The sequence below is a fragment of the Pelodiscus sinensis genome, chromosome 10 (genome assembly GCF_052426305.1).
Source record: "Pelodiscus sinensis isolate ZL-2025 chromosome 10, ASM5242630v1, whole genome shotgun sequence".
Taxonomy (NCBI): domain Eukaryota; kingdom Metazoa; phylum Chordata; order Testudines; family Trionychidae; genus Pelodiscus; species Pelodiscus sinensis.
This window is the reverse complement of record NC_143061.1, coordinates 30,229,306-30,243,194: the sequence shown is the minus strand read 5'-3', so window position 1 is coordinate 30,243,194 and position 13,889 is coordinate 30,229,306. Positions and strand designations below refer to the sequence as shown.

Sequence of the window (13,889 nt, the reverse complement as noted above, 5' to 3'; positions counted from 1 at the left end):
CTGTAGATTTATTTTCCCTACTCTGTCTATAAGCAGTCCATAGTTTAATACATATGAACTCACCAGCATCAGGTGTCAAACAGCACCGTCTGATGAAAAACATATGTCCGCAGAGGTAAAAGACAAATCTAGCCATATTATAGTTTTGACTTAGTCACGACATTGCGAAGAAAAAAAGACCAGTCTCTCCCTCCTTGTCTCTCTCTTTCTGCTCCTGCCAACAAAGAACTGCTTGTTTCACTTATTTCCCAGAAACTGCATTAGCCTTCCAACAAGGTCAGCAAAAATGCTGCTTTTCAGTTCAGAGTGCATTTCGTTCCAAAAAGTCTGTAAAGTATTAAACAAAAAAGTTGCACTATCCCATTGCACGCAGAGCACCTTCACTTAGCTTTCTGGGCTCAGAATGATTATGCTGAAATTTTTCACCAGTTTCAGCTAATATGTAGAGGGGTCTGCAGTTTGTACTTTTAACAAGACTTTCCTGTCTTCATTGCTTCAAGTTTAAAACAATCAGCAAGGGTAACATCACAACTGAATTTAACTCAGGACTATCTGACAGATCTTTTCAAATCTATCTATCTATCTATCTATCTATCTATCTATCTATCTATCTATCTATCTATCTATCTATCTATCTATCTATCTATCTACTTTAGAGATTTGTGCATTCGTCTGTCTGAGAGTCCATTTGTTCAAGAGTTCCTCCTAAACGGTAACAGCTAGGACCACCAAATGTGGCATGCAGCGTCCTCTTATCCTAAGTTAAAGCAAGATCAGGGTTTAGTTGTGCCAGAAAAATGGACTGTGCCTTGAATTTGATTATTTTCCATAACATGGAAAAGGAGAGGGGCTGATCAGAGGGTTGCGATACTGCAGTGACCACTGGGGGCAGCAAGTGCAGGGGACAGCTATACTGCACAGTGACTACTAGGGGCAATAGCACTAGGAAAGAAGTGGCCAGCTGGAGCTGGGGCTCACCATCTTGCCGGTTACTGGTCCATGTAAGTGGCTCCCTTCCCCAACCCCCTCCCCCAACCCAGCACTATGGGGTAAAGCCCCGCTGGCCGCACTACTATTCCTGCTCTGGGATCACCACTGGGGCTAGAGCCAGACTGTGCAGCCTCCCCTCCAACAGTTGTCCATCTCCAAGCACTGCTGGGCCACCCAGCACATAGATGGTCCAGACACATAGATGGTCCAGACACATAGATTAACATAATTTGTTGGGGAAAAGTCTACATGGTTTCTGTAAAGGGAAATCATGCCTTACTAATCTACTAGAGTTCTTTGAGGTCAACAAGCATGTGGACAAGGGGGATCCAGTGGATATAGTGTACTTAGATTTCCAGAAAGCCTTTGACAAGATCCCTCATCAAAGGCTCTTAAATAAAATAAATTGTCTTGGAATAAGAGGGAAGGTCATGGACTGATAACTGATTAAAAGACAGGAAGCTATGGGTAGGAATAAATGGTCAGTTTTCAGATTGGAGACATGTAACTAGTGGTGTCTCCCAAGGGTCCGTACTGGGACCAATCCTATTCAACATATTTATAAATGATTTGGAGAAAGGGGTAAACAGTAAGGTGTCAAAATATTCAGATGATACTAAACTGCACAAGATAGTTAAGACCAAAGTAGACTTTGAAGAGCTTCAAAAGGATCTTACAAAACTAGGCGATTCAGCAACAAAATGGCAAATGAATTTTAATGTTGATAAATGCAAAGTAATATACATTGGAAAAAATAATCCCATCTATACATACAAAATGATGGTGACTAATTTAGCTATAACCATGCAAGAGAGAGTCATTGTGGATAGTTCTCTGAAAACATCTTCTCAATGTGAAGCAGCAATTAAAAAGTAAAAGAATATTAGGAATTATTTAAAAAGAAACAGAGAATAAGGATGGATAAATCCACAATACACCCACATCTTAAATACTGCATACTGATGTGGTCACTTCATCTCAAAAAAGATATACTGGCATTGGAAAAGGTTCAGAAAAAGGCAACAAAAATGATTAGGGGATTGGAATAGGTGCTATATGAAGAGAGATTAAAAAGACTGGAACTTTACAGCTTAGAAAAGAGGAGACTAAGGGGGGATATGATATAGGCCTATAAAATCATGATAGGTATGGCATGGAGAAAGTGAATAAGGAAAAGTTATTTACTTATAACATAAGAACTAGGGATCACCAAATGAAATTAATAGGTAGCAGGATTAAAACAAACAAAAGGAAGTTTTTCTTCATGCAGTGCACAGTCAACTTGAGAAACTCCTTGCCAGAGGATGTTGTGAAGACCAGAACTTAAAGTTCAAAAAAGAACTAGATAAATAAATTCATGGAGGTTAGGTCCGTAAATGCTTATTAGCCAGGATAGGTAGGAATGGTGTCCCTAGCCTCTGTTTGTCAGAGGCTGGAAATGGATGACAGGAGAGGAATCACGTAATGATTACCTGTTCTGTTCACTCCCTCTGGAGCATCTGACATTGGCCACTGTTGGAAGACAGGATACTGGGCTAGATGGACCTTTAGTCTGACTCAGTCTAGCCGTTCTTATGCCTATGTGGCGCTCTCCCCCATTTCCCCCAGGGCTGGGCCCAGGGAATGCCTGGGGGGACCAGCTTGCATGCCCCCTCCCCTGGACCGGGATTAGGGAACAATGCCAGCGTTGACCTGCTTGGTACCCCCTCTGCCTGAGCTGAGTCCGGGGAGTGCTGGCAGGAAGCCTCTGTGCCCCCCTGCGCCACACCCAAAAAACGGTGGGTAAGTAAATACGAGTAGTGTTGGCCTTTCTCTAGCACAGCTGGCCTTAAAGTGGCAGACTTTGGTTAAAAGTATATCTTAAATTCCTTAGCAATGTTACTAATAACAACTGTTACTTTAAAATAATAATTATACAAACGTTATTTATATTTCTTCATGTCTGTTGTTTCTCTGCTTTTGGCATTTCGCTCTGTTTGGACCAGGAAAGTGAACTAGCTACTTCGACTCTCATACCAGTACAGTGTCAAAATGTTTGGGTTGCTAGCCTTGAATGCTTATATCTAAACAGAAACGTATTTTCATTTAAATGTAAAAAAACATGTTGGAAAAAACTCTCGTGTCTTTTGAATACATAATTCTTTGAATGTTCCAGGTTTATGCTACTGAACTTTACTCCTGTTGGTCACTACAGCTTTGAAGCTGCTTCTCTGTAAAAATGTGAATACATTATTCCCATCTAGTCTGTTCTAAACCTGCCTAAATTGCTTCTTGGTGGCTTTAATTTAAAATCGTGGTGTCCAACACGTTAGCCACTAGTCACATGTGGCTATTTGGCTGGTTGAGTGTGGCTAGTTTGCTAAAGAACTGGTTGGATACCACAGATCTAAAATAACCTGAAAACATGCTTTCCAAGAAGGGGGGGTAGCAGAAGCTTATTTCCATGTAGAACACAGGGTCCTCCAGGAAGGGTCCTACTTGTTATATAAATCATATTACATTAACTATTACTCTATATGACCTAACATTATTCACTGCACTCACATCTGACTCCTGGCTACACATTTCAGAATACCCAATAATCCAAAGCTATTTGAAACAGAAAGCACTTCTGCAATGCTGGTGGATGTATAAATACAGCCCAATTTGGGGGAAAACAAATTCTCCCTGTAAGTGTGTTGGCTATCACTGAAATACATCTTGCCTGTTTTAAAACCTTTAGCGTTTGTGTGCACTTATCCCTGCAATCCCACAGTGGTAGTGTAACTACAATGACATTTTATCATCTTCAAACAATAGCACAGCTACACCTTCTTTTATTATGACAGGATATGGAAATTTTGATTGAAGCCTATATTACTGCTAGAGGGGATTACTGTAACTTTATTGATTGGACTTCCTGGCTGATTAAAAACACTAAAGCAGGTGCAAAATATCACAAACCACATTATTACTAAGTCCAAATTAAATTACTGCAGTCATTGTAGTTAGAGGCCAAATATTTTAGTTCATAACTGTATTTCTGTAATACAAGCCACTGCTAAACATAGGCTGCTTTCCTGGTTAAAATTACCCTTTTAACATGTAATGTCTTCACCTTTGTAAGAACAATTTATTTAAGCTTCTGAAGCTGTACATCTCATACCACTGGGTTCTTACGTGCTGGGAGATTTTTGCTTGGGGGAAGAGCTCTTCCTTTCTTTGTAGTGAAATCCTGACACTTAGTTCCTCCAGAGTTTAGTGCAGCTCTCTTTGGGTTTGTCTACCCTGCACCCTTACCTTGAAATAAACTATGCAATTTTTGCTACACAAATTGCGTAGCTTATTTCAAGGTAATTTCGAATTCGCTTATTTCAAAATTTGGCGCTGTCTATACAGTGCCAAATTTAAAAATAAAGTACTATTCCAAAATGACCCTTAACCCTTGTGGAATGAAAGTTACAGGGATGCCAGAATAGTGCACCCATTATTTTGAAATCTATTTTGAAATGACAGGCTGCTTTAAAGACATGGAATAGCTATTTTGGGATACTTCCAGTATCCTGAAATAGCTCCGCAGTGTAGACGTAGCCTTGCAGGCAATGAGGGAGCAGTCTAATGATTACAATATAAGACTAAGATTAGTGTTGATATAAAGTCAGAAGTTTTGGATTCTGTTCCCGATCTGCTACATACTTTGCTGTATAACCTTGGATAAATCACTTTAGGGTTTGATTTTCAAAGGTGATGACCACTCACAGACTATATGGACTATAAAATGAGGGTCTTCACTTTTCTATGCCTCAGTTCCTTGATCTGTGTTATAAGTCTAAAATTATTTTCCTCCCTCAAAAACGTGTTTTGAAGCTTAATTAGTGTGTGTACAGCTGAAAGATATTCTAAGAGCAAGCAGAAGCACATATAGTAGTACCTGCCCTGCCAGTATTTGATCCCTTAAGAATATATATTGTGTATTCTGAAATTCCATCTAAGGAATCTCCTTGTGTAGCATCTTTTTATTTGTCATGCCAGAATCTTGTATGTGATTTGGAAAAATTGGTGCAGAATTATTCCAAGTCACCATGACCTTAAGTTCCATCAGGCCCATTTCTGTGGAAACCCATATGGTTTCCTCCCTATTTTAGACCAGGCTGCCTCACCTTTGCATACCCACAGAATTTCTTATTTCCCAACAGCTTTCCCTCAACTCTCTAGGCCTGTACGAGTCCACAGCATCTTAACTAGATGACAATAGCATGTAACTGATGAACAAAGTGACAGCAGAGACATAAACAGCTTGATCCCGATATGAAAGGAGTATGAGTGTATAAAAATTCAGCTTCTCAGGAATGAGATTATTTAGCACAGTTGTAATGTTACATTTGTTCACATCAGTACATTTATATTAGTGAATTAATCCTTACAAAACCCGTGAAGAAGGCATGGTAAGTATTATACATCATTATTCTCAAGGGGTAGGAATCCATGAGGCAGCCGTTCTTCAAAAAGGCTACAGGACAGAGGTGGAGGTAGCTGGGTCAGATAAACACTACAGATCAGGACAGAATGCAAAAGTCTGGCAAAGCACCATAGAAAATATTTTATGCAGGAATAAACATAACAGCCGGAGTAAGAATAAGTAAGCAAGACTGTCTCAATGCTGAGGCAGAAGGTATGAAACCCACAGGGACACAGCTTTGCTCCAGTTCTCGGTGGGTGACTCTGCTTTATCTTGCTGACACTTCTGGCCTGCCAGACAGCTCATGCACAACCACAGCTTTTGCACTTGCACCCATCAATCACATCTCAGGGCAAAGATTGCTGAAACACACAAGCTGTCTGACAAGCCAGAAAAGGAAAATGCCAAGTGAGGAGGGTCAGGCAGGAATTCCGTTTCTAGAGGTGCCACTGCTGGTACATTGCCAACAATGAAGGAACAGACAGAGGATGCGCTGTGCACCGGAGATAATGATAGAACCATCCATAGGGACTATTGTTTTACTAATGTATTTAGATTGATCACATTTCAACAACACCCTGACTATAAAAACGAGTAATCCTGTAGCACCTTAGAGACTAACAAAAATATAATTAGTATCATGAGCTTTCGTGGGCAAAATCCACTAACTCAAATTAGCAGAGGAAGTGGGTTTTTCCCACAAAAGCTCATGATAATATATATATTTGTTAGTCTCTATGGTGCTCCACGGCTACTCGTTTTTAAAGTTACAGACTAACATGGCCACCCCTCTGAGACTATGTATATGGAATGTCTACATAATTAATTAAACCTAAAAGCATTTACAAAGTGACAGAATACCAACAAGTTTCTCCCAAACTATCAACCCCAAGACTCCAATTAACAGCCCTCTAGAAAAAGCAAAGTTGGCCCTTGCAGTATGCCTTGAAGGTCACAAAATGTAAGCACTGATCTGACAGACCAGAGCCGAAAAAAGTAATTTAGCTGTAAGAATTCCTCCTTGAAAAAGACGTGCCATCAGCTACCCTAATTCAAAACTGGAAGGGTACAAGCAGTAGCACCTTGGTTACTTGCACTACTGTGAAACCATACAAAAAATAACATATGATCTCTGAAGAAGGCAAACCATGGGGTTTTCTGATTTAAGGGTGTGTGCTTTCATTACATTTCATTTTAAAACAATCTGCATAATGATATAGCTGGGCAATATTTAATTAAAGGACAGATTGTGTTCAGCAACTTCAGTAAGTATGCACCAAAGTACCCCACTGAAGTAGCTCCAAGTAACTAAAGAAAATGTCTAAATGATTCTTTGTATTGCATGATATATAGTATAGAAAGAAATACATTCATGAGGGTCTACTCATGAGGGTCAAACAGGACCGGGGGGGGAGGGGGGAAATGGGAAGCACGGGCAGTCTCTCACTAGCTGCCCCCCACCCTGCAAGAGGCACGCAGTGCTTAGAGTGGACTGTCAGCTGGTGGTTTACTCTAAGCACACACACCAGTTGCAGGGTAGGAGGAAACTTTGCATGTTCCTCCTGTCCTCAGGCCAATTGGGGCCTGGAGGTGGTAGGAGCGCGCAAAGTCTCTCACCCCCTACTCCTGCCCTGCAAGGGACGCATGGCACTTAGAGTGGACCAAAACTGGTTGGACACCATGGGGTTAGACTGAAACTGGATTCATGAGCAGAGTCAGCATTAAACAAATGAGACACATAAAGTGCTGATGAAATTAAAAGAAATGTTTCACCGAGGCCATGTTTACATTACCGCTTGTATCACCAAACTTTTGTCATTCAACAGTGTGAAAAAACACACCCTTGAGGGTATGTCTACACTGCCACCCTAGTTCAAACTGCCATTTTTTAATGCCCCGTAGTTCGAACTACCTGCCCGCAGCTACACGTGCATGGGCTAGGTAGTTTGAATTAAAGCTTCTAATTCGAACTACCATTACTCCTCATTGCAGACATACCCTGAGAGACATGTTATACCAGCATAAGCGGAAGTGTGCACTGCACTACTTTGGTGGCTGAGCTTCTCCTGCCAATATAGCTATCTCCATTTGTTGGGAGTGGTTTAATTAGTTCACTGGGCCAGTTCTCTCCCACTGGCATAGAGCAACCATATGTTAAATCTTAAGGTGATGCAGTTGCATCGGTACAGCTGTAGCCTCAGCATATTCTTGGCTCCATGCTGACCAGAAAAACCTTTGTCCTATAATTAGAAAACTCCTCCTGCTAAAGTAATTGCTCCTTTATACAGTCATATAACAATAATTTTGGAGACACAAATGAGTGAGAGGTTTAGAAATGCCAGACTTAAAAAACCCCCACCTTGATAGCCAATTTTATTGATTTAAAGACCAAATTCTGCTGTCAATTGCACTGATGCAACTTCATTGTCTTCTATAGATTTGGACTAATCTAACCTAACATATAAGCAAGTATATATTGGTTTACATGAGTATATCTAAAACTAATAAGATCCTTCAAAGACAGAAATGCATTCAGTTTTCTATATTAAATAGCATTTATAAAAACAAATGTTTAAAAGGCAGTGAGAGCATAAGAACTGGTAAAGTTATATGAAAGCACAAATGTGTAGATCCTAAATGTATCATATGAACCACAGTTTAAAGAGTGGGGGAAAGTATAGAGAAAGGCTGATTTCTCAAACTATATCCTTGTATTTCAATGCCCATTCACTATAGATTTCTCAGTGCCTTAATCCTCAAGCATAATAGGACATGCTATCATTTACTCATATTATCTGCATTTGATAAAAAGTTTGTAAGTGCTTTGCACACTTCTAAGAAAATATAGTTAAAGGGATATTAGACACCAATACAACAAACTGTACAAAACAGACCACATTTTCCATATCATCCCAAGAAGCATAGAAAGAAAGACACATGTTAGTAATTGGAAGTGCAGACCAGGACTCAGACCTGGAATACTTAAATGTCTTGTTTGTAGGTGGCATATTTTCAAAGAAAAAAAACTTATTTTTTAATTCCTACAGAGTTGAAAAAAACAACAGACAGAGGCGTAGACTGCTTTTGCTAAAAGACTAGGAACCAACTATCGCCAGAAGGCCGGTTTATCTTGTTATCCAGTTTTCTTTTTTCCTGTGAAGTCTGGTAGGATGTTGGCACAAAAGCTTCTGGCTCAGGGACCAGAGCACTATTCCAGTAAAATGCTCATTTAAATGTTTGACACAAACCCAACAAAGCAGGTTTTATAACACTGGTAGTATCACAAAACAGCCAAGAGACATGTCATTTACTTTTGGAAAAAACAGAGACATCCTGATTTGGGACTGAAAACTAGTTATGTGTACTTTAAACGTTCACATCCCGTGTTCAGGGTATGTTTACACGAGTACAGGTGAATGTTTTTTTGAGGGAGGTTTAAATCACATTCTACAAGTATGAACACTTTCCAAATTGCCTGAACTGAATTGTTTTTATTTTTAAATCAAATGCTGTACCTATCCTTATTTTGTAAGTTAATACAGTTTTCTTTTTAAAGGGTTGTAATATATGTATGTGAGTGGTCTATCTAGATCAGTACTTGGATTGTAAAACAAGAAATCACAATACAAAACCTAATATAGAGCAGATGAAAGAAAAACTCTCAAAACTTGCCACCCTAACTCACAAAGTACCTAGGTCCAGAAACTCCCCCCTCCCCTGCAGTTTGTGTTTAAGCAGTCACCGAATCAATTAAATTAATATTGACACCGTGGAAATTATTTTTGTACTTATATTGCAGTACTGCCTAGGCCTAACAACACACTAGGTCCCTATTGTATTAAAACTTGTACAATCACAGAAAAAAAATTGCTCCAAAATATGTGGGGGGAGATGTTTGAATGAAATTTGTGGTGTAGTTGAAGGTCACTCTTACAGATTTTGAAGTCAATGGAATTGTCCAAGGGGTGAACTTGATCCAAAGTATTTTTCTTTCACTATATTTTGTCATCCAAAACCCTTCGAGAAGAGCTTCCCACCTAAACCAATGGGTGGTGCTCAAAATGGCTTTTTAATCTCTTGAATCCTAATTAAGTGCCCCAGAACACACAACCTTTACATTAATTTTTTTTTTAAATAACTACCTAATAATGCATTTTACTCAGAAAAGGAGCACTATCTAGTGAAGATAAAAATGACAGCAGCAGAAGAGAAAACTGTCCCTTTTTTTTCTTTTTTGAGTCTTTATTTTAGGATTATTCTGGACAGAGAGTGAACCACAGGCAGCTGTGATTTTAAATGACATGCCCAGAGCAAAGTGTTGGTATTACCATTTAGTGTGACTCACTAGCCTTTTGGAGTTTATTCAGGTTTCTTCAGATGTCATTATCTGCTATTGTCCACTGACTTGCATAGCACAACCAACAACAGCTTTGTACTCTAAATATCCAAGCAGCGACAGTTGTTAGGGGGAAAAAAACAAGTGGGAAGAGTAAGATTTACCTTAAGGGCTAGTCGTAAGTAAAGCACTTATAAACCCAACATGAAAACAAGTATATTTTTTTGTATTGCTGCCATAAGTAACTCTATAACTGAAAGATTTCTGAAGTCTTTTCAATATGTAAAAAGAGAGCCCAGCTGAACTGCACATGCTCAGAATACACACACACACACACAGAGCTCAACAAATAGTGTAATCTACTCGCCCATGGCAAGTAGATTACACCCCGGAAGAGCCAACACGGAGCGATCTGCGCATGCGTAGAACGATCTGCGCATGCGCAGAGCGCAGAACCACGCGGCTGCTCAGCGAGCCCTACATGTGTGTGTGTATATATATATATATAAACACTCAATGGCCAGCTCTTAGGATTGCCAGATGGTTGAAACAAAAATACCGAATCCCCCTCCCCCTAAAAAAACGGGAAAAAATTCTGTTGAAGGGGGGGAAAAAGGGAAGAGGGGAGACCAAAGTTGTTGAGCCAAAAATAAAAAAGACTCCAAAAATTCTACCCTGCCCCCAAATCCAAAAATTAAAACAAAACAGCATTAAAACAGCATGTCCCCTTTAAGAGTTAGTGCAGGGATAGGAACAGGGGAGCGCGGTTGAGCACTAAGACCCAGGGGAAGCATTGCTTCCCCTAGGTCTTTTGGCTGGCAACCATTTTGTGCCAGCAGCCTTGGGGAACCAGGTAAGCATGGGGGCTGGAGGCTGGGGTCAGGGGTCTGGGGGTGTTGGGAGCCAGAGGGGGCTCGCGAAGGGGGGAGGCTGGGCGCTGAGTGTTTGTCAGGTTGCCAGGTGCCTGGCATTTTCGCGTCCTGGCCAGGTAAAAATTCAGAAAATACCGGACATTTTAGGTGTCCAGTATTTTCTTAATTTTTTTACCGAACAGGAGCCAAAAATACTGGACTGTCTGGGTAAATACCGGACACCTGGCAACACTACTAGCTTTCCACTGAAATCTGGTTTATATTCCCAACTAAGCCTGTTTTACCTGTCTGACCTTGGGCAAGTAATATGACCTCTTCATGCTTCATTTTCTCCATATGTAAAAGAATTTATACAACCTACTTTTGGAAAGAATTTTAGAATCCTCAGATGGAAGGTGCAATATAAATGCAAAGGATTATAAATTATTATTATTTCTTAAGCATGATGGTATTTTTTCCACTTTTAATTTCTTCTTGAATCTTTGTGGCTGTTATATTCAGTAAGGCTCAGATTCAGCAAAATTGAGAGGACTTAAGCACATGCTTAAAGTTGAGCACATACCCAATGATTTGCTGAATCAGAAGGTACTTAAGTACCCAAGCCGTTCAGCAGAAGTCTTCAGATATTTTGCGGGATTTTTTTCATTATTGAACATCTAGAATTTAAACCGTTTCTTTTTAAAATGTATTCCATTTGTAAGTGGTTTTCACATTACTCATAAGAATGGCCATTCTGGGTCAGACCAAAGGTCCATCTAGCCCAGTATCCTGTCTGCCGACACATAGCCAATACCAGATGCCCCAGAGGGAGAGAACACAATAGGTAATCCTCACATGATCCCTGTCCATGTTAAATAGATAAATGTAAACAGAATAAATAGCTTTGTTTTGAAAACCTTTAAACAACTGCTGCTGCAGAATCTAACAATCTAATACACACAATTTCCCAAGAATAACCTTTGGGTTCATTAGATGGAGGAAACTCTAAAGGCAGATTTCTTCTAACAGAACTTTGTACTACAACTTTGAGAATAATAAACATAGTAGTAAAGGCATATTTTAGAGCACACTTGAATGGAAATGTACTAGGGTGATACATTTTTCTGTCCTCCTCAATACCATAAAAGGGATTTGCTATGGTGGTTTCAAAACAAAAAGCCTCTTTACAATATCAGAACCTTATCTCAAGCAGTAGCAATGTTGTTATTCCCTTATTTTGGAGATTACTGAGAGAAATAAAAGACAGAGGAAATGGGGACTATACTATTTGGCCTGATGACAGGATCATTGATGTTCACAGCTACGTGCACTCAAGCAAAAAGTACATTAGAAAATGGTACTATAATAAACAACCAGTTCTACCCTCCTTCCCTCCCCTCAAGTTAGAAAATGACTTGCAGTACTTACCCAGATTTGGCTGGGACATTGCCATTGATCTCTGTGGCACTGGTGTGGAAGTTGCTGCAGGATGATGGTTCATATGATTCAGTGTCTGGTTCATGGTCTTTCGAGGGTCTTGCCATGTTGTAATTTTTTCAATATGACTGCAAAAGGGAAAGAAAGGGAGATCAATTTAAAAGGTCAACCTCATGCACACTATGTAGAGTGTCAGAAGATAGGTGCCATAAAAGGAAACAGTTATTCCTCAGATCCTTCATTTATCCATCCTTCTTGATTCACCCCAATTAATTTGTAAACTACTATACTGTTTTCCTTTATTTTTATTCTTGAACCAATTCCAGCCCTCCAGTATTCTATCTGCTGGGACATCAAATTGCTTATATTTCCACATCAATCACTTTCATGAACCTGGACAAATGGTTGCATTACAATGATGTCTTTGACAAGTTAGATGTCCCCAGTCACCAGGACCTGATGAAACACTTCATAGAATACTTACAGAGCTGACTGAGGAGATATCTGAGCCAATTATCTCCAAAAAGTCACAGAAGACAGGAGAGATTCCAGAGGTCTGGAAAAGGGCAAATATTAGTGCCAATGTGTAAAGAGGAAAGAAGGACAACTCGAGGAATTAAAGACCAGTCATCTTAACTTCAGTACTGAGAAAGATAATGGAGCAAATAATTAAGGAATCAATTTGCAAACACTCAGAGGACAAAAAGGTGATAAGTAACAGTCAGCATAGATTTGCTAAGAACAAACCATGTCAAACCAACCTAATAGCTTTCTTTGACAGGATAACAAGCATTGTGAATAGGGGGACAGCAGTAAGGTTTTTGATGCTGCCTCACATGACCTTATGAACTAGAACCTAAATGAAGCTACTATAAGGTGAGTGCATAATTTATTGGAAAACTGTTCCCAAAGAGTAGTTATTGGTGGTTCATAATAAATCTGGAAGGACATATCAAGTAGGGTCCCACGGGGATCAGTTCCGGGTCTGGTTCTGTTCCATATTTTCATTAATTATTTAGATAATGGTATAGAGTGTACATTTATAAAATATGCAGATTATACCAAGGTGGGAGGGGTTGCAAGTGCTTTAGAGAATAGGATTATAATTCAAAATTATCTGGACAAACTGGAGAAATGATCTGAAGTAAATAGGAAGTTTAATAAGGACAAATGCAAAGGATTCCACTTACGAAGGAACAATCAGTCTCTCACATACAGAATGAGAAGCTACTGTCTAGGAAGGAGTGTTGCAAAAAGGAATCTAGGGGTCATAATGGACCACAAGATAAATATGAGTCAGCAGTGCAACACTGTTGCACAAAAAGCAACCATCATTCTGAGATGCATTAGCAGGCGTTCTGTAAGTAAGACACGAGAAAAAATTCTTCCGCTCTACATCATACAGATTAGGCCTCCACTGGAATATTACATCTGTCTCCGGACACCAAATTTCAGAAAAGATGTAGACAAATTGGAGAAAGTACAGGGAAGAGCTACAAAACTGATTAAAGGCCCACTACAATTTTCACGGAATCATAGAATAGTTGGGCTAGAAGGAACTTTGAAAATCCAATCGCCTTGAGGCAGGACCAAGAAAATCTAGACCATCCTTGATGGATGTCTGCCCAACCTGCTCTTAAGAATTCCCAACAATGAGGATTCCACAACTTCCCTTGGAAGCCTATTCCAGAGTTTAACTACCCTTAAAGTTAAAAAATGTCCCCTAATATCTAATCCAAATCTGCTTTTCTGCAGATTAAGCTCATTACTGCCTATCCTACCTTCAGTGGACATGGAGAACAATAGATCACAGTACTCTTTATAACAGTCCTTTGCA

At 39.7% G+C, this 13,889-nt stretch overlaps 1 protein-coding gene across 2 annotated transcripts in view; it reads right to left on the bottom strand.

Annotated features, from left to right (window-relative positions):
* WWTR1 (WW domain containing transcription regulator 1) overlaps positions 1 to 13,889 on the bottom strand; it is a 135,438-nt gene that overhangs the window by 46,637 nt on the left and 74,912 nt on the right. For both annotated transcript variants that reach the window (XM_014569956.4, XM_006115932.5), the window contains exon 2: positions 12,044 to 12,180. In XM_014569956.4, the coding sequence (XP_014425442.1) occupies positions 12,044 to 12,180 (137 nt within the window). The remainder of the gene's footprint in view (positions 1 to 12,043; positions 12,181 to 13,889) is intronic.